Source organism: Cuculus canorus, chromosome 3 (genome assembly GCF_017976375.1).
Source record: "Cuculus canorus isolate bCucCan1 chromosome 3, bCucCan1.pri, whole genome shotgun sequence".
Lineage (NCBI taxonomy): Eukaryota > Metazoa > Chordata > Aves > Cuculiformes > Cuculidae > Cuculus > Cuculus canorus.
This window is the reverse complement of record NC_071403.1, coordinates 22,542,041-22,566,827: the sequence shown is the minus strand read 5'-3', so window position 1 is coordinate 22,566,827 and position 24,787 is coordinate 22,542,041. Positions and strand designations below refer to the sequence as shown.

General features: G+C 38.2%; 1 protein-coding gene across 2 annotated transcripts in view; it reads left to right on the top strand.

Moving 5' to 3' along the window:
* LOC104068234 (LYR motif-containing protein 2) overlaps positions 1-24,787 on the top strand; it is a 109,313-nt gene that overhangs the window by 64,851 nt on the left and 19,675 nt on the right. Inside the window, exons 64-94 of one of the 2 annotated variants that reach the window (XM_054061537.1) lie at positions 165-326; positions 1,157-1,430; positions 2,389-2,624; positions 3,257-3,352; positions 3,603-3,697; positions 4,432-4,556; positions 5,986-6,132; positions 6,401-6,510; positions 6,892-6,965; positions 7,151-7,346; positions 8,410-8,569; positions 8,759-8,905; positions 10,467-10,593; positions 11,451-11,556; positions 12,561-12,676; positions 13,911-14,390; positions 14,946-15,172; positions 15,529-15,675; positions 15,903-16,075; positions 16,440-16,601; positions 16,719-16,856; positions 17,081-17,222; positions 18,094-18,260; positions 18,494-18,637; positions 19,361-19,493; positions 20,120-20,457; positions 20,725-20,886; positions 21,268-21,369; positions 21,567-21,768; positions 22,398-22,571; positions 23,618-23,775. In XM_054061537.1, coding sequence (XP_053917512.1) covers positions 165-326; positions 1,157-1,430; positions 2,389-2,624; positions 3,257-3,352; positions 3,603-3,697; positions 4,432-4,556; positions 5,986-6,132; positions 6,401-6,510; positions 6,892-6,965; positions 7,151-7,346; positions 8,410-8,569; positions 8,759-8,905; positions 10,467-10,593; positions 11,451-11,556; positions 12,561-12,676; positions 13,911-14,390; positions 14,946-15,172; positions 15,529-15,675; positions 15,903-16,075; positions 16,440-16,601; positions 16,719-16,856; positions 17,081-17,222; positions 18,094-18,260; positions 18,494-18,637; positions 19,361-19,493; positions 20,120-20,457; positions 20,725-20,886; positions 21,268-21,369; positions 21,567-21,768; positions 22,398-22,571; positions 23,618-23,775 — 5,220 coding nt within the window. Of the gene's footprint in view, positions 1-164; positions 327-1,156; positions 1,431-2,388; positions 2,625-3,256; positions 3,353-3,602; positions 3,698-4,431; positions 4,557-5,985; positions 6,133-6,400; positions 6,511-6,891; positions 6,966-7,150; positions 7,347-8,409; positions 8,570-8,758; positions 8,906-10,466; positions 10,594-11,450; positions 11,557-12,560; positions 12,677-13,910; positions 14,391-14,945; positions 15,173-15,528; positions 15,676-15,902; positions 16,076-16,439; positions 16,602-16,718; positions 16,857-17,080; positions 17,223-18,093; positions 18,261-18,493; positions 18,638-19,360; positions 19,494-20,119; positions 20,465-20,724; positions 20,887-21,267; positions 21,370-21,566; positions 21,769-22,397; positions 22,572-23,617; positions 23,776-24,787 lie in introns of both variants that reach the window. The other variant, XM_054061538.1, reaches the window with a different exon arrangement.

The window sequence follows — 24,787 nt, the reverse complement described above, 5'->3', positions numbered from 1 at the left end:
GAGAGTAATTTACAAATCTTCCTTCAAATTCAATGGCTTTTATTTATACTGCTCTAGACTACAAAAGCAGAAAGAGCCAAACAGAATAGGTGCTGCGCCTTTGAAATATGATGTCATGTTAAATGTTAGCTTGTGGAAAAGCATGCTGCTTTCTGTTTCCTTAGGCGATTGTAAATGAATGGGATGAACAGGAGCGCCGTGCCCAAGAACAGGAGGCAATGGAACGTAGTCTGTACAGATACAGGAGTCAAAGTCATGGGAAAAGACGGAGTGAAGAAGAGGAGGAAGAAGAAGAGTTTAGGAGGAGATTTCCCTTTCATGAAAAGGTAGCAATTGTAATGAAACAGAAAAATTATGTCCAAAGTAGCTCCTGAAAAAACTAAAATAAGATGAGGAATGAAGCAGTTTTTCTTTCAGCCAAAAGAAAAATAGGTGGTACAGTTTGATAGAAAGGTATTAAGTACTGTGCTTTTACTTTCACTTCTGCTATAGAAAACTTTTGGAATTAACTTCTGGACTTTAACTATGCTGTGCTTCAACTGAATAATTCCAAGTTACTGATTGACAGCATCATTAGTGGTTAGTTGTCAAATTCAGGGGTTGGATTCACTTGGCAAGTAAGGTCATCTGAGGTTTAATTACCTCTGAAGAAGGCTGATCTCCTTGATCAAATAAAGCTGTGAGATTCTTTTTCAAATCTAACTGGCCTGCAGAACTGAATTATTTTTGAAGTGTGGCTTCACTAAGTGATGTTGTGCGCTACAGGAGTGACAATACAATGCATACACGGTACAGCTTGTGCGTCATTGTGCTGTTGGGATTTGATCATTCAGATCTTCAACCAAACAATATTGAGGTGGTTTTTCAGCAGATAACACTGCTGCTGCTTTTTTTTCCCCAAGAGGTTTAGTTGACAGCAGCTCGAGGCTCATTGCACTGCACTCTTGCCTGCAGTAGTTATGGCCTTAACTGTTCTTTTTGCCTGTGTTCTGCTTCAAACTGCTCTCTGAGCTGAGGTGGGCAGTGCATCTATATAGTGCCAGCTACAAATCTTTAGCATGTTGTTATAATGCCAAAAAAAGTCCAACAACTGAGGTGGGGGAGGCATTGAAGGAAGAAATTCTAGTTGACCTTTTGAGTATCATGTAATTTGCAGGACTTTGAAGATATCACAGCTCAGCCAAGCCTAGAAGAAAAAATGGAAACTGAAGATCCATTGGAAGACCGGCTGGAAGTTGATAGAGGCCTTTTGTCCAAGAGCTCTATGCGAACAGTAATGATGGTTCATCAACAGTTGTGTTTAAATTTTGCTCGATCCCTGTGGTATCAGCAGAGCCTGCCTTCTCAACAAGCCAAACATTATTTCAGTACATTTATTTCCTGCTATCAGACTGGTGCATGCCTGGTGTCACAATTCTATCCTTTAATTGGTAAGATTGCTAGCAATATATTAGATGTACAGATTTAGCTTTGTAATGATTTGTTTCAAATTAATTTTAAAACAGACCTTTTAACGGGAAAATACACATTACTAGGGTGTGTTTCCCCTGAAGACTTTGTCTCATGTTCAGAATTGCCTTGGAATGCTTTGATTCTTATTTGTTTTATAGATTGTTCTATGTCTTTTTCTATTTGGTAATGCATAAGGCAAATACAGTTTAAGAATAAACTCATTCTACTCCATATTCTAAAGCTTTGCTCACTTGCATCTGCATGATGTGGAAGATGATGCACTTGTAGAAACTTCCTAGGTGTAAAACTGGGGGTTATGTTTTAATGGATCTCCTGTAATTTTTTTAAGTGATTATTTTTACACTGAATTTTGGCATGCTTGGTGTGAAAAATCATAACAGCACAAAAGACCCTGGGTAGTGTTTTTATCACGTCTCAAAACAGAACCCTGTTTCACTTGACAAGTGTCAGTGTGTGGAGTTAAGCAGATAAGGCAACAGGACTGCAGTAATTTATTTCTGCAGTAGGTTATCTTTGTGTTCCATGTGAGATTTAATAGATGTGATTTTTTTTTTGTGTGTGTATGTGCATTGGATTACCTTTTCAGAGTCTTGCTGCTAATTTTGTAGTGAACTCCTTGGTGTGAATTTACACACAGAGGAACTGTAGTCTTACGACAGCATCACAGCTCATGTTTAGGGTTCTGATTTTATATTTATACAAAATTAGATAAAATATAGGATGTGAACTTAAAATATGTCTCTCTTCTTCCATACTCTCATCTCCTTGCTTATGTGTGTCATATTCTTATATCCTTGTAATACTTCACATATTAAAGCTTGGGGTATAGGGAGAAAAAAAAAACATCACCTTTTTCTGTTCAACTGATAAAAGAGTTAATAGCATCTGTCATGTCTTTTTTTCTTTGCTTTCTAGGTGCTGAAATGAATGATAGTCTTTGGGGAAGCCAACTTCTAGTTAGCACTCTTCTTCACAATACTTTTTTTGAGGAAGTAACTTCAGATCTTGTGCTGCAGCAAGACGGCCCATATGACTTCTATCAGCATCCTAATATTCAACAAGTCCGACAGTGCCAACCTGTTCTTGATAATTTTGCGAAAGAAGTAAATAGGCTATTACAGGAATGGCCAGAGCATCCAGTACTTGTGCAGGTAAAAACACAAACGTTTGGGGAACACTGGACCATTTTAGAACTGAATTTGTTTAAATGTGTATAGATATGTGCACAGTTAACTTGCCTAGATGTTTGCTTTACTTATGCAGATGTTTTGAACTTGTATCTGTCTCCCATTAAGAGCTATTAGGTGCTGTTAGCTGTTATATTTTCTTTATGAGTTTAAGTGGCATTCACTGCCTACTCTGATATTTCAGAGGAAATAAGTAATCTTCAAGCTGCCATACCTTAAAGATTCTTGAAGTCTTTTGCTGTTTGGACTCCTGTTTTTTTGTTTTCCAAATGTTTTCTTCTTAGTGCTTTAAAATTAATGTCTTTGGTCCCATTTACATGGCCTGAAGTTATATTTCTTAGGGTGATGCAGAAACTCAAAAACAACTGAAACTCTTTGCATTAGGTCATTTGTACTCCTTTTCCATGAGTGCCCTGGCCTTCACTGAACTACTGATGAGCTTATGCTAAAATGAGGAAGCTTATTAGAATTAAAAAAGAAAAATATTGTTATCTCTTGCAGAGGAGGTTTATGTTCATAGAAATCAGCTTAACTTCATGGCTGCTTCTGTTGAAGAGTAGTTACTATAGTGTGAACGCTTGTTTTTCATTCTGCAGCTGTTGGTTGTGATGGACAGAATCCGGAGTTTTCCGCTCTCCAGTCCTCTCTCAAAGTTCCTGAATGGCTTGGAAATTCTTCTTGCAAAGGCCCAGGTAAGAAAAGACCTAAGGGAGACTTCCCTTTTATTTTCTCTTTTGTTTCCTTATTTGTATTTGCACCATCGTAAAAACAACTGAGAGCCGTAAGCTTGCCAGGATTTGGGGAAGTGAATTTACTCCGTGCTGTACGTTTAAGGAGTAGGAATGTAGTCCAGACTACTGCACGAGTCTTGCTATGCAACTACTGATTTCTGGCTGTGTATAAAAGCGAATATTTTTGGTTTGCTTTTGTTGTTTTTTTCAGGACTGGGAGGAAAATGCTTGTCGAACTCTGTCGTTGCGGAAACACCTCGATTTGGTCACACAACTGATTATTCAGTGGCGTAGATTGGAGTTGAAGTAAGAACTGTCCTTCTCTACTGCTTTTCCTTAGATACCATGAACTTTCATCTCTGTATGGAGACACATTCCAGTGCAGGATTGACTTAATCATGGAGCATGCTTCTGTGTGTGTGTCTGTCCTAGTAACCGTGTGGGGAAAAGAAACAACAAAGTTGCAGATGTACTGGCTCAGAATGAGCATGTCCAGACCATGCTGACCCTATATATCTGCTTCAGGAGGAGTAGAAGCAGGACAGATAACTGCAGTACTTCATCCTAATGTTCTCCCAGTGTTCTTCTGTTTTCATTGTAGCACTTACTGTGCCTGCAGTGTTTCATCTATTTAACAGCTCCCTTTTAAATTTTCCTTCAAAACTGTTTAGTCTCTGGTTAAGACCATGTGAAATTTCTATATCCATGGTATGCCATGATCAGGAATTCCACAAGCGTACCTCAAGTTTTGTGGAAGAAAGCTTTTGAACATGGCTGTGGCTGGTTTTGTTTTACCATCCCTACTTCCTGCATTTCTTCTCTCATATGTAATAATAGTGGCAAAGCAGTGATCCTCAAGAGCTGACTGTTGTATGTTAAGCATATGTGTAGATTATTCATTCTATCCTACAAAATTTTTCTTTGGATTAGTAGAAATAGAGAATAGTTTGTGGTGCTGTTTTGGAGCCCAAACTACCCACAATATTTTTGCTTGATTTTTTTTTTTTTTTTTTTTTTTCCTTCTCTCCCCTTATTTCCAGTTGCTGGTCAGTAAGTTTGGATAATATTATGAAGCAGCATGTAGAGAAATCCACAAAGCACTGGTTCTCAATCTATCAAATGATTGAGAAGTATCTTCAAGAACAGACAGAGGCAAACACAGAAAGTAAGTGCTGTCCTTACATGAATGTGTGATGCAGTTCTAGCAGTTACTAAGGATATGTAATTAAGGTCCTGAATGCCAGAGTTTGACAATGTGCTTTCGGGTGTGGTTCTTGTGCCTTTTCATTGTCATAGACTGGTTTGGGTTGGAAGGGACCTTAAAGATCATCTAGTTTGAACTCCCCTGCCATTAATAGGGATGCCTTCCACCAGACCAGGCTGCCCAAGGCCCCATCCATCCTGGCCTCAAACACCTCTAGGGATGGGGCATCCACGGTTTCTCTGGGCAACCTGTGCCAGTGCGTCACCACTCTTGCAGTAAAAAAGTTCTTTCTAATATCTGATCTGAATCTCCCCTCTTTCAGCCTAAAACCATTACCTCTCATCCTGTCATTGCAATCCCTGATCAGTTTTTTTCCCTACGGTAAATTCCTTACCTGTATGGGTGTTCTGATTAGATTGAACTTAGCTTGGTATTTATTTCTGGAACAACCTTTTTTTCTCATAGGACTAACGTCGTAAGTTGTGCAAAGAAAATGTTTGTAAAAAGCATTTCAAAGAAAGCACAGCTGTGGTAACTGTCGTGCACATATAAACATTTGAGACAGATTTGGAGGGTAGGAGGCTGTAGTAGGCCGTCATCTGGTAAAGGCACCTCATTTTTTCAACTGCACACACATAATTCACATCCGAGCTGTATTGCTTTTAACTTTTTGTATACAGCCTAAAGATCTCTTAAGAGTGAGTGTGCTTTGGTACGTGCTGGTTTTAGCAAATCTGTGTGCAGGTGTTCATGTTATGCAAAGTAGGGGAAAGAATAAAGCTCTCAGTCCCTCACTTCTCCAAAACCTAATGAAACTGTGAAGATGAAAGTAGCATCCTCTGGCATGAGGCAGGGTTGTTCCAGTCTGATGACCAATTAATCCATTAACTTGATGAGCTTCATATCATTGGGTTATTTTACATCTCCCGATGGACAGCATGTCATCTTCCATCAGTGATGCTCTGAAGACCCTGTCATACCTACCAGATTCTTCCAAGATCTACTTTTGTCTTGCTGATTTTGAGGAGTTAAGGAACTGGCAGTGACTAATTTATGGTATGGCTCATCATGACTGAAAAAGCCATTCATTCATAAAGAACAGCAACTATTCTTTAAATACTTGATGTGCTCTGAAATTGGATATGTAGCTGTTGTCCTTGGTTGCTATCTTACTGCTACCTCTCTTGTCCCGTTTCCTGTCTTCCAGTGTGGTGTTTGGTCTTAGTTATTAAATTAGAGGTTTTTTTCCCTGCCCACTCATGTTCCCCGCCCCTTTCAAAATAGAGGCCTGGGTTTTTTTTTGAAGTTTACAAAGAGCAGACAACAATTATCATGTGGAGAGGGTTTTTTTTGTTTTCTTCCCGTTCTAAATTTCTGGTGCAATGTTCAGAAACTGAGCAAATGGATCTGAAAACGCTGGTCAGCACGCTACAAGCTTTCATTGAAGGATCCACACTGGGAGAGTTTCATGCACGACTTCAAGCACTCCTGGTTTTCCACTGCCATGTCTTACTGATGCCTCAAGCACCAGAAAAAGGTAAGCTGTTAGCACTACATGTTGAGTCTTCTTTATAACAACCTGACCATCAAGTATTTAAGACTTTCCAAACAGATCACTGAGCTCATAAATACAACACAAGCCTATGCTGCTGTTTATCCCATTTTCATGTGAAGAATACTGTTGGTCAGTTCACTCTGTTGTTGCTAAGCTTCATGACTACAGAAAAAAATGAAATGCATTTCTCTTCTTGATACTGAAGAATATCGTGTTTTAAAAGAAGCTTCTTATTGTCTTTCCCTTCCAGACATTCTGTGCAGCATCCTGTGGAATCTTTACAATTACTATAAGCAGTTTGCAGAGTGTGTGGAGGCAAGAATCACTGAGCTTCGTCAACCTATAGAAAAGGAACTTAAGGTAAAAGGAAAGTTCAGTCATACAGTAGCTCTGTTGGCCATCAAAATCCCTACTGTTCTTCATATTTTCCTGACAAGAATTTATTTTTGAGGTGGGGTTTGGTTGAAGTCTTTGGCTAGTCTGATTTAGCCATGAGGGTTTCTGTCTAGTAGGGAAGCCCCTTTGGATTTCACAACGTTTGGTCATATGGCAGTTGTAGCATAAACACGTGTATTAGTAGAATAAGATGCCTCTGCAGTGATTTGGTCACTTAATAAAATGTCTTGCATTTCAAGACCACCAAATAATCATAGCTGATCAGCTTTAAAGATCATCTTTTATTTAGAGATACTTCAATGCATTTATACAAGTAATTCCAATGATTATTTATTTTACTAATAGGAATTTGTGAAAATTTCCAAGTGGAATGACGTCAGCTTCTGGGCTATAAAACAGTCAGTTGAGAAAATACGCAGGTAACTCAGAACTTGGAGTTCAGCTCTGTCTTTGGAACCTTCCCTCTAGACGATGTCTCTATGATGTTAAATTTGATTGTGGGAATGTTTCCTCTGTTCATAACAGAGTGGAAGCATTTCCAGAAGCTGAGATATTTCTAGGATTATAAAACCCATTAATGCTTCTGCTTTCCTTTGGCAATTAGAACCCTCTTTAAATTCATGAAGAAATTTGAAGCTGTTTTGGGTGAGCCGTGTCAGCCTGCCTTGGTGGAAATTGGTAAGGAAGAGCAGCTGGACTGCTTGCAAAAGCAGGAAGAATCAGAGAACAAAGAGACCAAAGTTCAGAGGCTAAACAACGCATTAAGAAATATGCTGTCTGCTAGAACAGATGTTGCCAAGGTAACTGTATTCTTTAAATGTCGGTAGGATGTTTTCTCTATTCTCATCTGTGTTGCTTTTCACCAGTTTATGCAGAAAAAACTTATACAAGTGTCAAATCTGTTGAATATATCATCAACTTTTTTGCCTTGTGTTCAGTGTTATGAAACACTGCAGATGGGTGGGAATGCAGCGTGGAAAGACAAGTGTGTTTTGTATTGATTTGGCACAGTATCTATGCTCTAATATAGAGATGACAGCAGTTGCACTTTTCATCTCCAGGTTGTTTGCATATAGTCTGCAGCAGTTTGTTAGGTCCTTACCAGTGCAGTGATACAGTCTGAGTAGAAATGATTACCCTTTTTTCAGTAAACAAGCACTCAGATAAATGACCATGTAGCTGTGGGGTTTGTGCATATGGGAAGCTCTGATTAAATTTAAAATTACTTTGAGCTTGAATCCTGATAGGGGAATGCACTATATTGTCATACATTTGCTGTTGGCTGACAGCTTGTGTACTGCAAATGTTTGCCTTAGACTAGCTGATACGTGGTAAATCCTACTTGGCCGTGCTGTAGTTCATTGTCTCTGAGCTGTCTAGCTAAGAGAAAGTCAACTAACTTTCTTCTTGAAATAGGTTCCTCTTCGCATCCATTAGTTTTTATTAATAAGATGCAAGGAGAATGTGGAGGTGAGGGGGATGATGCTCAGTTATTTCAGCTTCCAAGGCTTTGCTACGTTTCTTCAGACCAGGAGGGTGGCTGATCTTGCTCTTGTCCTGTGATGGTCAGGAGAGTGGAGTGAGGGGACAGTAATCTGATGCAAATGTAATGTGTTTGGTTGGTGGCTGGTTTGTTTGTTTGCAAGCCTGTTACTGATAATCAACAGGGTTGTTGGTTTCACATGTTGTAGTTTCATGTTGTCTTAAAGTGTTGGTGCTGAACTGTTCAAAGGATCATCTGTGTATGTTTTGGGGTTGCAGAATTTAGCTCCTTCTTTTTGCAACCATTTACCCTTAATGATCAAATAAGTCAGCTTTGAGTGTGTGTATAACTGGACTATTTATTTAATTTTTTTTCCTCAGAGGGTGCTCCCAGAAGAATGTCGGGATGGTGTTACATTTCATGCAGAATCTCTTCAGTATCGTCTGCCAAAGCTGACTAAAAAAATGAAGAAAATGTGTAAAACAGTTACTGAAAATAATACTTTCTTAAGTCTAGTGGAAAGTCTTGACCATTTCACAGGTTAGGTATTCTTGTATTTTGCATAAGGAAGTATTTTCCATACTGTAATTGACCTAAGTAACATAAATGGAACAAATCAGGAATAAGCGTTGTTACATTGTTCCCTTCGCAGATTTATCTTTCTATACCTGCTGTTGTGTATGTTAAGTCTTCACAGCTCTTACCTTTTTTTTTCCTGTATCTGTGCAGGTGGTATCATTGTTTCTGTGGTTGAACTGCAAAATTTAACATTTGATCAGACAGCAGATAAAGAGAAGCAGAAATCAGAGGCAAAGCACATTCAGATGCAGAAGCAACGGGCTTTGTCAGATCTCTTTAAAAGCCTTGCTAAAACAGGTGAGCTCTGAATAAAAGTGCTTGGTTTAAAAGTACAAAGTTCTTAAGTGTTTTACTGGTTTTGGCAATAACATCTAAACTCACCATAATGCTGTGTTCTTGAAGTTGAGCCACTGATGTGTAGAAGCTTTTGAGTCTTTCTTCATCTGTTGACTATGAGGCCTGGCCTGTTCACCCTTTCAGATGCTTTCTCTTCTTCTTGCAATCCATTATATGTACAACAGTAGGTTTTCTGGAGCAGAAATTTACTTTCTTTCTAGTGAGAAGTCATTGCCCACTGTTTAGAAAAAAGGGAAGCTTGTTGTGTCATATCCCTTCTCTGATCCAGAACTGGAATTAAACTAGCTCATTTGAATGAGAGTCCATCTTGCCGTTGACGGACACAAAGGTGTGGTTGAGCCATGGAGACTGAATGGTCTATTTGTGGGAATTGTTGGGGACATCCTTTTCAGCAGCCCAGTCTCCATTGCTCCCCAGCCACTGCTTCTGGTCTGCGGTGAACCAAAAACGTCTAAAGCACACAAAGCAACAGGAAAAAACCCAAACAAAAAAACACACTCAAGAGATTTCTGTTTGTCATGGTTGCAGAAGGAATCTTGAAAAAATGAAGTTAAGGGTTCCAAGAAGGCATGATTTTGACTACAAACCTACTCCAAGTGTCATGGAACTTGGAAAATAAATGAAAATGAAAACATCTTTTCTGGGAGGCAAGAGGAGGCTGTAGTTGTAGTTTTTTGACTGCTTGTAGTTTATGCTGTGTAAATGTGTTGATGTGTGTACTGAGTAAATGATCTCCAGAAGATTAAGGTCCTTTTTTATTTAACAACTGCAGACATAAGTGAATCTAAATGGGAGATTTCCAGCACATACACTGTTCCGGTGTTTTTTGCACCTACTGGTGCCAAAAGGATATCTGCCATTGCTGTCCTGTGAAGTTTGTGCTGGAGGAATGGCATACTGTTATTTAATTAACACATGGCATTTGAATTCTTTACCGGGCTCTGTCTTTGATTTCAAGTAACACCTTTACCTTCCTCATTCATCAGTCTTTTCGTGCCTTAAAAATGAAGGGATGATCCCCAACTCAGCTTTTTCTTAAAAGACCAGAAGAATTGCAAAGTATTGCTGTTGAGACTGGTTTTCCTTTTCGTTTGGAAAAGTGGCAACATAACCTTGATAGCTAATGAGTGGTTATTATAGGTTCTACTTTTCAGCAGGATACTTTGAAAGGAGTGGTTTAGATGGCCTGTAATTTTATTGGGCTGTAGCCTGCTTTACAGGTTCAAGGCTTCTCACTTTATCTCTTGGCCGCCACCACCAACCTCCTTTATGCACGCAGATTTGTGTTCTTTCAGCTGTGTTTTTCAGCTGAAGATAGCCAAGCGACAGTATGTTCTTACATTACAAAAACTTCAATATGTTCAAAGACTTGTGAAAATCAGATGGCATCGGGGGAAAAAAAAAGCTGCAGAGGCTTTGTCTTACTACCGACTGTATAAGTGACTTTTTTCATATAACAGACTAAGGGCATAAAAGAATGTGTGTTCACATGTCATTCCAGGTTTGTCATACCGGAAAGGTCTGGCTTGGTGCCGTTCAAAAGACTATAATGAAATGCTCTACCTCCGTCCACTGGACTTAAGTACTGCACTAGGCGTAGTGGACTCTACACATGAACTGGATGCCACGTATGTGCACAGTAATTCTAATCCTTAGATTCTATTAATTGCATCTATAATATATAGAATTTATTGCATGTGAATTTATGCTGGAATTTCTAGAATGTAATTCCCTTAGGGTTTTAGATAATTCTTTCTCTCCCCCTCCATTACTTCTCAGTTTAAAAATCCTGTATATATTGTACTGGCACTTGCACTCTTAGGGGTTTTTTAATTTGCATTTTTGACAATTCCAACCTCAGTTTCATTGTTGCTTTGAATTATAATTCAAATAGACCCAGCCTTGCCTGGAATGCTTTGCTAGCATCTTATTAGAATGTAGACTGCTAATGATTTTATTGAAGATGAGTTGTAATTTACAGGGATTACTTAATTTTTTCTTCATTGACTAATGGAATATTTCAGGAGAAAATACATAGACTTTGAAGTGGGCGTCTCCCTAGAGAAAAGGTGTTCTTTTAGATGTTTCGATTTTTTTTTTTTTTTTGGCAGCAAGTGATTTTTATCATTGAGATACAATGGTTACTGTCTTCCTCAGCTGTAAGGGTTTAGTTTATCTTTTGTCAAGGCCAAAATAAAGCTGGATTTAGCTGCATGAAAAATCCCCACTATTTAAGTGTTAAATAGTATTCAAGGATAGAGATTTTGCTAATACTGCTTAGGGCTTCTTTAGGGTTTATTTTAAAAATTAAATGTTTTCTTAGCACTAGAACACTTGTCAAGAAAACAAGAAATTACATCATTGCATTTGCAAAATAAAAAATTACAAGCAATTCTGTTGAGCTGAAGAGGTGCCTGGTTCCAGTGTGCTATGGTGCTGAAATTATATACCTTCCTAACACCAGGCTTTTTTTGTGCTCTATCAGGTTGCTGACAGAGATTTCTTCTGCCTGGGATGGGTGCCAGAAGTACTTCTATCGGTCACTTGCACGCCACTCCAGACTTCAGACAGCATTATTAGCACCCGCCAAGGTAAGACACCTAAGTAAAAATAGAAATTTTACTTCTGTTGACTATTTTACCAGCCTGGACTGAAATGCTCTAGTAACATTATCTCGCATCAGCTTTTTACTGTGTTCTATAATTTGACACAGAATATGATGTTTTACAGCTAATCATTAAATGCAAAATTAAAGAACTTGTTGTTTTATGACTGAAAAATATCAGTTTAGTGAACAAAGTTAGATTTAATGTTATGTGTACTGTCCTTCATCCTAACAGATCCCAAATTACTACTTTTTGTGCATGAAGGAAACTCCCAAAATGTGAATCAAAGTTTGACAGGAAAACAAAACCAGGAATAGTTTTTGCTCATGAAAAAAACACTTGAGGTTTATAATTGAACATAACTGGAGCCTGTGTCTAGCAGAAAGTGCCAATATATTTCATTGCTTAAAAACTGGTCTGAAATCAGTAGAAGGAACTAAAGTGTTCTGCCAAATCAGTACCACTTTTCCAGTATTCCAGGAAAAAAGTTTTCCAGGTGCTCCTTTTCTTGCTCTGCTTCGCTCTTTGTTCTAAACCATGATTTTGATAATTGTCATAGCTGGCAGTGGCATAAATTAAATAATGCAACACAGCTGAGATTAGGTTTGCTCTGTGTTTTGAACATATGTTTCAAGCTTTAAAATAGGATCCTTTTTAATGAAGAGTGTGAAAGTAGGTTGTAGCAGTGGTTGTGAATGTAAAAAATTAGGCTTTTCTCTCTCTAAATGATGACTAAAATCTGAAGTGGCTTTATTGGGGAGTGAAATTTAATGATTGTTGTTGCAGAAGCTACATGAAAGGCAAATTTGTATGCAGGATACATAGAAGTTGCAGAAAAATGAAGAATTTTTGTCTGTGTTTTGAAACTTGTTCATTTAAACAATAACCTTTCAGCCTGCCCAGTGAAATGAAATGGAGGCACAGAGAATGTTGTTGACTGCTTATTTATCTAACTGTTCCCTCCCACTGTTCCTGTATGTTTGCTTTAGGACATTGGACTAGGTAGCATTGAACGATGCAAAGGTTTCACAGCACACCTCATGCAGTTGCTCGTCAAACAGAGACGGTCTCTTACTTCCTTGACAGAACAGTGGATCTTACTGAGGTATTTTGCATTTTCCAACATTTAAGTTTTGGTGAGGAGTTTGACAGTAAGCAATTCAGTTCAATAAAAATGGAAAATAAGGTAGAAGAAAATAAAATTCTTCACCCTACTTTCCCATTCCTTTCCTGCTGTTAATTAAGCCTGGATATAGAGGGGCACAGGAAGGGCAAATTAAGGGGGTTTTGGTATTGTTTATTCTGTCACTGTAGCCACTATTTTGGAATCAATTATTTGGGGAAAAAAAATTATGCATGCATGAACACCATGAAATAATTACCGTAGTTAATTTCAAAGTTAAACATATAGATTTTTAAATCTCTCTTATTTGGTATTGGCCTAGAATAACTTTGGCTCTGTTGAAGTTGTTAGTTTGATTTGGAGCAAATAAATGATCTGAGTGGCACTTTGAGCCAATGTTAAAAATCTCAACAGCTTACAAATGCAAATTGTAGAAAGGTGGGAAATTCTAGGTCTTGTGCCAAAGCTCTAAAAGGAAAAGTGGATAGCAAATCTTTCTCACTTGATGTAACTTTTTCACTCCATTGTTTATCAGTTTCACTGCAAACTGATCTTCTGCTTATTTGTGCTCTTCACTATTGTGATCCGTAAAACTTTTTGAAGTCGACTCGGGAGATATTTTCTTTGTACGGGGAAGGAAACCTTGACTGGGCATGAGTGGTGCAAACTGTATGTTAACCTTAGGACACTTGGAAAAATAATCCAAAAATCCCTGAGAAAATAAACAAAAGCTCAAAACACAACCCCCCGACTTTACGGTTATAGGAACAGTAAAACTTTTAAGACACTTACCTGCATTGCTGTGACTTTCATGGCAAATCAGATGAATCATTTGTTCTGAGCTGACTATTATATAGCATTTCAGAGAATGAAGGTGTGTTAGAGTCTTAATTTGCTTTTGCAATGGAGGAAAATGAATAATGTTTGAGAATCAGGCCAGAAGTTTAAGGATTGTTTGAAAACACCCTGTAGATCCTGAGAGATCTCACAAAGCCCTGTTTTCAGCTCAACTCAAATGTATGTGTTGGAGAGAAAAATTCAATAATTGGGCAGAACCTTGTTTTTAAAAAAAGGCTGTCATTTTAGTTTTTGCAGAAGAATTTTGACTTGAGTTCATATTATGTAGAGCTTTTATCAACTTAAAGATTGAGCTTTTCAGAGGGAAGTCTAGCAAAATTGGGCAGTTGTAACTTTTTCCTTGTTTCTTCTAAACCAGGAATCTCTTGAATTGTATACGAGAGATAGATTCTAGATTGACTGCTGACAGAGAATATAATGTAGCATTTCCGCCTCAAGACAATCTTCAACACTGGACTGACAAACTGCAGCAACTTTCCATGCAGTGCGTGATGGTTCTTGAGGAGCTGTCTTGGTTTATGCAGTGCTGCCCAAAAGAAGAGTTAACGAAGTGCTGTGATAGCAAAAAGATAGATGTCAAAGAAAACAGTATTCAGAGTTCAGGACCTGAACTGCAAAATCTTTTTATGGGAATGCCTGATCAGATTCCCTCAGAGCTAAAATACCTGACTCCAGTAGCAACTGAGCAACTGCCTCCTGGGTGCAAGATGCGAATTAAAGATCAGTTATGGCTGCAGATATCTACACAATTGACTGCGATGCTGGCAAATGTGAAGACAGTGAAAAAAGAAGTGGACAAGATAAGGCAACAGTCATGTGAGACCTTGTTTTATTCCTGGTGAGTTATACACGTGCATAAAATTGAATCTCTGTATGTTCATGTAAGATGTGTGAAGTCATTTTGAAAACATTTGCATGTGCATATCTTAAAGTATGTTCAGGTCCTCTTGCTGCTTGTATCTGTTAGTTTTTCTTACAAAATGTAGTGGATGGCTTTTTAAACTAATGTATGTTTTCTCCCACTTCACTAGTAAGTCAGTAAAAAAAGCAATTCTTCTTAGCTTCTCAGTTTGGTTTTGGTCTGCTGGGATTTCATCCCCATTATGCCTTAGTTAATGGGGTGAATTTGAAATGTAACTTTACTGGAGACATTTTTATTTTAAAAGAGCATAGTTGTCTATTTAATAATAACAATGAAAGCAGTATATATTCCTCTCATTTTCTGTTCTCTTCAAACAGTCTAAGTGGCACATCTGCCTGTTGTTGAATATCTTATTTAATAAGTTAAAGATGGAGATCCACTGCCTTCCCCTGATTGCTGCCCCAAGAAAAGGTTTAATCTTAAATTGAAACATTCATTCTTCTTTTAGTATTATGGTATTTCTTGTTGCAGGAAAGATTTTGAAATTTGCACATCAGCTATGAGTTGTTTGCTGGAAGTGTCAGCTCAGTTGCAAGGCATAGAGTCCCTGTTTCTTCCAAATGGAGAAGGCAGAGAAGCCGAGAGTCAGATGCCCCTAATCAAGAGCTTGAAGTACATACAAGAAGAAGTTAATGATACATCTGCAGACTTCATAGCCTGGAGAACACAGCTTCTTGCTTCCATGTCGAATTGCAGTGGTAAGGACAATTCTTCTCTGCTCATTTTGTCATTATCTTTAGATAATGATGTAAGAATTCATTGGGTTGGTTATTGTGGAAGATGCCTCGGTGTTCATTTGGATATCCTGAAACACTTGATTAAATTCAGAGTTCCAAAATGCAGACTTAAGTTGTACAGTAAGTTGGGGTTTTTGCCCCTCTTAGTCACGATTTATCACAGATCTTATACAGTAGTTATAGGTGAGGATCAGTGAGGAGATTTTAGTAAAACTGTGGTATAAATTGCATAGCGCTTATCTTGCTGCTTGCATAGGGGAAATGTAGTAACAAGTTATATGTTTCTCTATAAAACTGTCTGTGTTACGGTTCAAAAGGAAATCAACAGTCAGACGAAGAGTTTGTGGAGCACTTCTCAGCAAAAGTGGAAACTGTTATCCATATTGTTCTGTATGCCATCCAGTGTTTGGTTGAGAGAAAACAGGAGGATGGAAAAGAGGAAGAAAAATCTCCAGAGGAAAATGGTGAGTTTGTTGATTTACTTGGGGGTGGCAGGGGTGGGGTTGGAGCTTAAACTACGCAAACGTAAAAATTCCTTAAACTGTCTTGCAGAGGTACAAATACACAGTTTTCATAGAAGTTGTCTATTGAAGCAGATAGGATGGGTGTTTCTAGAGTGTTTGCTTTAACAAGCTTGAATGCTAGAATGACTGACTTAATTTCCGTGTTTTTTTCTCTGTTTCAAAAAAAGAGGATACAGCCTCGTTTGATGTGATTAAAGCAGGACATGTAACTAAGCTTTTGGATGAAGATCTCTCTGCTGATTTGGATTCTTTGCACGTGCAGAAAGCAATTTCAGCGGTTTCAGAACTCTTGGAGAATCTGAAATCTTATGGGGAAGATGGCACTTCAGACAAATATATGGTAAAGTTGTTCTTGTCAAGAGTTTTGTGCTTAGGGATCTCAAAACATTTGGAATTACGGACTTTGGTTAAATATGCATTGCTTCTTATTGTCCCAGTACTTTAGAACGAGAAGCGTGTGAGAATTTATGGCCAAATAAAAGTTCTCTTCTGCAGTGCCAAAGCCAGATGTTCCTCTAGTAAGAAGCGGAAGTTTTAGTGAAAATGTAGAAAAAGCTCTGGAAACTTTAGAAATTGTATTTAAACTTGCTTACTGGTATCTCTGGTTTAAGAATTTGTTCTCAGTCTCTATCATTGCCCTCTCTGAGGTGCATCTCGTATGTACATAATGATGCTTGACAGTTGTTCTTTGGTTTTAACTGCAGTTCTTCAACCAGTCCTGCTATTTGTTGGTGCGTCTGAAGCCCATGCTTTGCAAGTATTCAGACCTTATCCTCTTCTACCTCACTGTTTCACTGGCATCCCACAGGAGTACTGGAAAGTTGCTTTCTGTTCTAACTAGCATTTTTACAGAGCTTGCCCAAAAGGTGAGTTAGAGATAACGGTAAGCATATATTTAATGTCTGCAAAAGTCTTAAGTATTAACTAAGCTGAAAGATGTGCTTACTAGTACAGAAAGTTTTGAGATTTGTTTGCTGTTGTAGGGGTTTTGTCTACCAAAAGAATTACTTGAAGGTGAAGCTGGAGAAGGAGCAACACAGTTTCATGATTATGAGGACGGTGGTATTGGAGATGGGGAAGGCAAGAAGGATGTGAGCGACAAAATAGAAAGTGAAGATCAGGCAAGTGTTTGGGGTTGTTCTTGTTTAATCCAAGTAAAACTACAAAAAACTCTTGAAATCCATGTTATAGATGTTTCAGGTAAAAGAAATATGAAATTGCTTTCAGACTGTTGTTTAGGTTTGCTTTAATCTTTGCGTGTAAGCTTAAAAATATTGTTGTGGTACTTTAAGCTGTATTACAGAGGCAAGATCCATTGTAATTTTTTGTTTTACCAATAATTCAGATAGAAGACAGTTTTCGAAAGGGTGAAGAGAAGGAGAAAGAAGATCAAGATTCTAAACCAGACATTGAAGGAGAGGACAATGCAATTGAAATGTCAGAAGACTTTGAAGGAAAAATGCATGATGGAGAACAGGAGAAAAAAGGTTTGGTCCTTCCACTACGGCAAACTTACAAGAAGTATTACAGATCAGTCCAATAATGGTTGATAGTGAAAAGCCATTGATAACAACAAAGTAGTGCCATTTGTATATGGAAATGAAGGACTATTAATATGAATGCAATGAAGTGTACAAAGTAAATGCTGTCTCTCTTCTGTCACTGTAGTTGTTTTTGAATGAAAGGAGCTTCTTGCTGTTCTGAGCTGAAACATTTTAAAATCAGTCACTGACTTTCTGGAGCTTTTGAAGATCAACAGAACGCTTAAGAATATGGCTGTAGTTAACTTGAAAACTTGTCTCACAAAGCTTTTGCTTTTTAAATGAATTAAAAGAATTTAATTTTACCTTCTTAAAATGGAAAAGAGCAGCATTGAAGTATGGTAACAGCTTGAACATCTGAAACTGATGTGGCTTACAAATTACAGTAGTATTGATCTACTCTCAAATCTCTGCCAAAGTGCCACAAGTAAGTTCAGCTGCACAAGAAAGGAAATAAAACAGGCAGACAAAGTGGAATGGACCTGCCCCTTCCCAGTAATACTAAAATATTTTGATAATGGAGGAAGGAGAGAGTAAGGAATAGAGAGAGTCTAAGTCATCCAGGTTTTGCACCTGGGACTTGTTAGTCTGAGGGAGAGAAGGTCGTATGTGTCCTTATGTCCAACAGAACACGCTGAACCACATAGTTAGGACCTTGCTTTTCTGGGTGTTACAGCATGTGTGTGTTTCCCCATCTCTCAAATAACTGCATAGGGTAATGAAATTGAGGTGAAAGTAAGATTCTATATTTCTGAGCTCAACAAAAAAGTCAGCTTTTATCTTTTCTCTACTGAAACACTTTCTGAACTGAACACAGAAAATGATGAAAATTCAGAGGAAGAGGAGGAGCTGGATAAGCAGATGGGAAATCTTGATAATGCTGAAGCAGATGAAAAACTGGATGAGAGGCTATGGGGTGATGAAGATGATGATGATGACAATGCCAGTAGTAAAACAGAAGAAACTGGACCAGGAATGGATGAGGTAAAGATAAAGGGGTGGGGAAAAAAGGCATGTCAAAGGAATTAAACTGTTAACTTGATGTGACATAGAACTGTGAAATCCCTTTCATAGCTCTTGGTCTTGAAAATGGATAATTTGAGTATATCACAAGTTACTTTGTGTTGTCGGTTTTTCTGTAGGAGATATGTCTTGTCATTCACACTTTGAGAAGCAGGTAGCATAATCAAGTTTCTTTTGAATTTGTTGGTTAATAGGAGGATTCAGAGCTCGTTGCAAAAGATGACAATTTGGGCACAGGAAACAAGGATAATAAAAAACAGCCTCCCAAGGATGATCAAAAAGGGCAACAAGAAGATGACAATGAAAATAAAGAGAAAATCCATGAACAAATTGATGAGGTAAAAATTACTTGGACTATGTAGAATATTTTGCTGTTAAACCATACTCTGTTGCTCACATCGCATGTTTCTGAGAATTTGAAAAGCTTTTTGTCAGTGCATTTCACTATTAAGTAAGAGGTAGTTCCCTTTAGAGCTAAAAATAAACCGTATTGTATCCAATGTATTTTATGTATATTTTCTGATCCATAATCTGGAAAGAATTTTGCTTTGCACTAACCTGACCTTGTAACAGCAGCCAAAACAGGCTTTACGCTGAAATGATGTTTTGATGGACAAAGCTTAAAAGTTCTTGTTCTGCTGTTTTTAGCAACAGAAACGGAGTGAATACAGAAAATGAAGGGGACTCATCCCAAAAATACTGAAAGTACTTCTTATACAGTAGGCACAAAGATTCTGCGTAGTATTCAATAATGCATTTATCTGAAAGGGCACAAATTCCACTCAGAACCTTTCTGATAGCAAAGTTGGATTCTGAACACAAAACATGCTGTTTTGAAGAAGTAACTATTTATATGCTTTTGCTGAAATTAGTATTTTTTGCTATTTATACATGAGGATGTGTACCACTGAAAATTCATTTTTAACTTATCAGATTGTAATATTGTAACGAATATTTGTGTCCTAGAGAATTGAATAATATCTTATTCCCATCTTTGCCTTCCTCCCACTTATCACATACCTATTACTTCCTCTTCCCCTCCCCCATTCTTTTGCTGACAGCGTGAATATGATGAGAATGAAGTAGATCCCTATCATGGACAGCAAGAAAAGCAGCCTGAAGTTGAACCTTTGGACCTTCCTGATAATTTGAACCTGGAGAATGAGAAGAGTGATGAGGAGGAAGAGGATGAAGGTAGAGCTGAAAATATCTCTACAGAATCCCAGATGAAAGCCAAATGGAATGGGGAGGAACAATCGGATAATGAGCTCCTTTTCGCTATAGAAATAGGACAGGTGGTGGCGGTAGGATTCTGTTTAACAAGAAGCTGCAAAATAACTTCTGTGTATCAAAATATTAAAAATCCAGGCTAGGTAGGAACTCGGCATTACAGCAGTTTCCTCTACCTCCCTTTGACACACACTGCGGAACAGGTTTCTCGTGTTATTCAAGTGAAACAGTAATTTATGCTAGAAGCTCCTGATTTCATTGTCCACTTGTTTTTGTGGTCTCAATTTTTTCTGATGCTTAGAGCATTTGTACTCTTAAGTCCAGACCCTCAACAATAGTAGGTTAAAGGAAGTTAAGAGGAATTAATCCTGGCATATTGTTAGTTACAAATCACTGTGACTTGAAGTTACCTGTTAGAGAAAATCACAGATTCTATATATATATATGTGTGTGTGTGTGTATGTAAGTCTCGGTATTTTCTTGAAGATGGTTTTGATAGGCTGGGTGGTTTTATTCCAAGTATCTGTAATATTCAGTGTCTCTGTACATCACTGAAAGCTTTTTATACCTTTCTAACTTTTTTAATCCAGAAGAAGAGAATGCTTTTGAAGTAGATGAAAAACCTGTTGATTTAAATGAGGCAGAGAAGACAGAAGAACAGAATGAAGAGGATAATGGTGAGTCGGGAAGAGATGATCAAGATGCAGAACCAGCTGAAGAAGGCATTTCTGAAGATAAAGAGGAGAGGGAAGATGAAGGGGACAGGGAAGATGAAGGGGATAAAGATGCTGATGATCAAGAAGATGCAAGGAACACCGAGGATGCAGCAGAAGCAGAGGAGGAAGAGTCTCAACCACCTGATGAGGAAAAAAATGAATCTGCTGAAGATCAGGGAATCCCTGCTGCTGACCAAGGCCTTCAGCCTCAGGTAGAAAGTAATAAATAAAAGCCTGGGGGGGTTGTGTGTTTTTTTTTTAATTAACCTGTGTGAGACTTAAGAAGTGGTTGCATTCTGTGGTGCTCTGAAATGGATTTGACATCGAGTAGGTGTAATGTTGAGAATCTTTATCAAGATAACAGAGATGTGTTTACAAAAATACTTCAGTTTAATCATCATCTGTATTCCTGTTACCTCCTTGGTCTTCCTTCTCCTGATGTTTTTTTAGAACGTTAAAATAAACTGGTCTTATTCCAGGAAGAAGAAGGTAAAGATAATTCAGAGATGGATGAAGAGATCCCTGAGACTGAGGAAAGGATGGAGCATGAAACACAAGGGCAGACTGGGCAAGAAAACCTGCAGAGTGAGAGTGCTGTTGAGCTGGCAGGAGAGGCTTCAGAAAGAGACGAGTCTAAAGAGGTAAATTACATGGAAGTGTCCTAGTTTAAAATACTGGACTTGTGAATATGTTTGCAACACACACTTAAGGAATTGCTGTTGTATTTTTAAGAATTGTGTCTAAGATTTGAATTTTTAGAAGGTCAATTGTAAATTCACTGAAAAGAACTGAAGGCTGCTTAGATAACTTACCATGCAATTCTTACTGCTAAGAAGGTTAGGGTAATTGTTGAACTGCAGAACAGTCTTGATGGCTCCCCACGAGAATAATACTTGCAGTTGTGAACTATTCATCATTCACAATAGAAGGTGGCACAGCATTGCAGTTTAACTGCTCAGATTTGTCTGCAAGAGTTGCTAAATACTGTTTCAGTTACCATTGTAATTTTTTTGGTCTCTTAGGAATACGGAAGTGGAGCTTCAAGTGCGAATCAATCAGAAGGCCATGACTCCACACGCATGGCCCGGATGGCTTCTCAGAAGCAAAGCAGAAAAAATACCCAGGTTCATCTCTTCTTTTCAGTTTGTTTTTGCTTAGTTTTTTTTTCAATTCGAATGTCCTAATATTAACCAGTAACTAGGCAGGACTTGGTTTCTCCTTGTTAAAGCTCTTGTTCATTCTTGGTTTAACTGGTTTTTGGGTTGCACCTTGCTTGAAGTTCACAGTGTTGATTTGTTTGGGGTTTGGGCTTTTTTTTCAGAGTTTCAAGAGGAAACCCGGTCAGGCAGACAATGAGCGCTCAATGGGAGATCACAACGAACATATCCACAAGCGACTGAGAACGATTGAATCTAGCAGTGAAGCAAAACAAGATATAACTCGGTCTAAACAAAATGTGGAGGAGGCTGATGCATTTGAACATATTAAACAAGGCTCTGAGTACTACGATGCGCAGACATATGGTACGGTGTATTTCTGGGTGTAAAGAGTTGTCATTGCAGAAACAAATCCTTAAGAGCTCCCATTTACAGTAGTTTTTCCCAGTATGTTTTTTAAAATTGTGTTTAAAAATTCTTGCTTTAGTTAAAGATGTTTCAACATTTTTTTCTACAACAAATGCTCTTCTTTGGCAGTCAGGTTCAAACTAATGATAACATTTTTGAAATACTGAATTGACTCATAAAAATAGATTTTAGTTCAACAGTCATATTTAAAATCCATTTTCTCCGAATGTTACTTTAATTATTTTAAAGCCCAAACTGCTCCCACTCATGCAAAATATTTAGGATAACACAACATGCTCTTTATTCAGTATCGAATAAAGTGATGTCTCTAAAAATATCCCTCTAATATAGACTTAATTAAGTGAATTGGTTTATCTTAGCCTGTATGTTAGATTTTAAGGGCAGTAGCTCATTGACATAACATGGCAAAATATGGTGAAAGATAAAAATGAGGTTTGAGACAATCAAATCACTTCTGAAGTTCACTAAAGCTGATATGTAGTGGCCTCAAAATGTGACTTTTTTTGCAACTTCACTACTTTTCCTTCTTCTTTTCCCTTAATGTAAGTATTGTTGCCTTTGTACAGATGTAGCTAGCAAGGAGCAGGAGAAACCTGTTGTGCCTCTTGAAGAAAAGGAAGGGGGAGATTCTGAAGATGCAGCTATGGAAACAGAAATGCAGAATGATGAGGATCTCACAGCAGTAGATATAGAGGAATTGAAGCCAGAGAAAAATAAGTCTACTGCCACTAAAACTCATGGTATATTAACTTAAAAAACATTCTAAATGTACAGTGATGGCCATTTTCATGTGTAGGCCTTTACATTTGCATGTAATGGATATGTATACATTTTATAAGACTAAAACATCTGCTCTTAATTGACTTTTCTGCACTGATGTTCATACTTCTCCCTAGTTACCAATATTAGCCTTTGCTAAGTACGTTGAATGTCAGAGGGATTTGCTGCTTTCTTTCAAGTTAATGGTCTCTTATCTTTATCCACTACTTTAAGAAGGAAAAGCAAACAATTTCCCACTATTAAACACAATGACAGTTTGCTTGATTAATTAGAATTGTGGAATGGTTTGGACTGGAAGGGACCTTAAAGCTCATCTAGTTCCAACCCCCCTGCCATGGGCAGGGACATCTCCCACTAGACCAGGCTGCCCAAGGCCCTATCCAACCTGGCCTGGAACACCTCCAAGGATGGGGCAGCCACAGCTTCCCTGGGCAATCTGTGCCTCACCAGTTCTTCCTTGTCCTGTGATTCCATGCTCTTGTAAAAAGTCCCTCCCCGGCTTTTAGTCCCTTCAGGTACTGGAATAAAAAAATCTTTCTCTGATTTACAGGAAAGTGTTCAATTACAAAAGCAGGGAGTAAAAAAAGATGCAAGATTGCAATTACTTTTTTTTTAATGATGATTTTCTGAATGTTCTCAAATCCCTTTTACACTTCCTGTCACTCAGTCAGGGAGGGTGTGAGGCTCAAAAAACTGTGCTTTTACCAATGGAATTTTTCAAGTGTTAAAGACTTATTCAGTAATATTTTGTTCATTTAACAAGGAATTTATGAGAGACAAAACCAGCTTGCATAAAGAAGTGCATATTTGTCTGTTCCAGTGAGTTGTGAGGTCTTGCATTCATCCTCTTCCTAGAATTGATGTTTATGAACTTTGTATATTTATGTTAAAATAATGTCTGGGTTGCACTACAAAGCAACAATGAGATACTTTGTAGAAGAGTTGAGATAAATTGTCTTGTCTTAGGTGTGTTCCACAAGGTCAGTAATTAGCTTTGTGATTGTAGGACCAGGTGAAGTTGAGCCAGAGGTCCAGACTCTTGACTTGGAGGATGTCAGCGACTCTACCACAGAAAAGATACCAAAGGTGCCTGAAGAGAAGCCAGAGAGAAGCAAGGACTCGACCATACATACAGCGCATCAGTTTTTGATGGACATGCCCCAGGTATGATACCCAATGTGTCTTCTTACAATTACAGTAGCAGAAACAGACTTTTGTTTGATTTGAATTCATGAAACTCTGTGAATGCAGAAGTTTAAAGTTACTTTCATTCAGACAACTTAGTAGCTTGCTGTTCTTACTGGGAAAATGAAAAGTGACATACAACAAACTGTATGCTGAATGACTTCAAAATGACAATTTCTCTCTATCCTTGCTCTTTTTTAATAAAACTTCTGTTTTTCTAACTGTCAAGAAGCTGGTTTTCTCCGAGAAATCTGCTGATCGAATTCTTGGATAGAGTGGAAAGTCATGAGCAATGGTGCGTGACCTGAACCTAATAAAAGAGTTCAGAGCAATGAGAGTGCTAGGCATTCATGACCCTAAAATATGATCGTGCATAAAGAATTTACCGTAGCTAAGTCATCATGATGCATTGCTTCCTCAAAAAAAAATGATTGCAAATATTATAGAACTTTTGTGAGCCTCTTAGGAGTGTCTCAGTTCAGAAAATATTATCATAGCTTAGAAAGTCCTAGAGCTTCATGGAACGTTCAGTTTCCCAGTGCAAACTATTAGCTGTGAAAAAGCAGCTTTTACCATAAATTGCTATGGCATGGAAGCAGTTAATGGTGGATAACCTGTTGATAAAGTAAGGGTGTCTTCAGTGTCCATTTTTTAGAAATGACCTTTCATGCTTAGAACACTATCCTGAGTACAGGCTTTGTGGCCCTCGTCCTACTGTTTCTACACACCAAGGAAAGGATCATATGTCACATATAGCTGCTGTTTCCATCATAATGCGAAATGTGGCAGGTCTTTGTAAAAGCAATGCTGAATGCAAGAGTGTTCTCCCGTTGTCAGAACAGCTAGCTGCTGTTTCTTTTGGTTGGTTGAGGTTTTTTCCTAATTGACATGAAAAACCTGCAACAGGAGGGGGAGCTCTTGCATTCAGCATTGCTCTCGCATCACCCATTAAAGAGGAAAGGAGACCCGTCACTGGGGGGGGGGGGGGGGA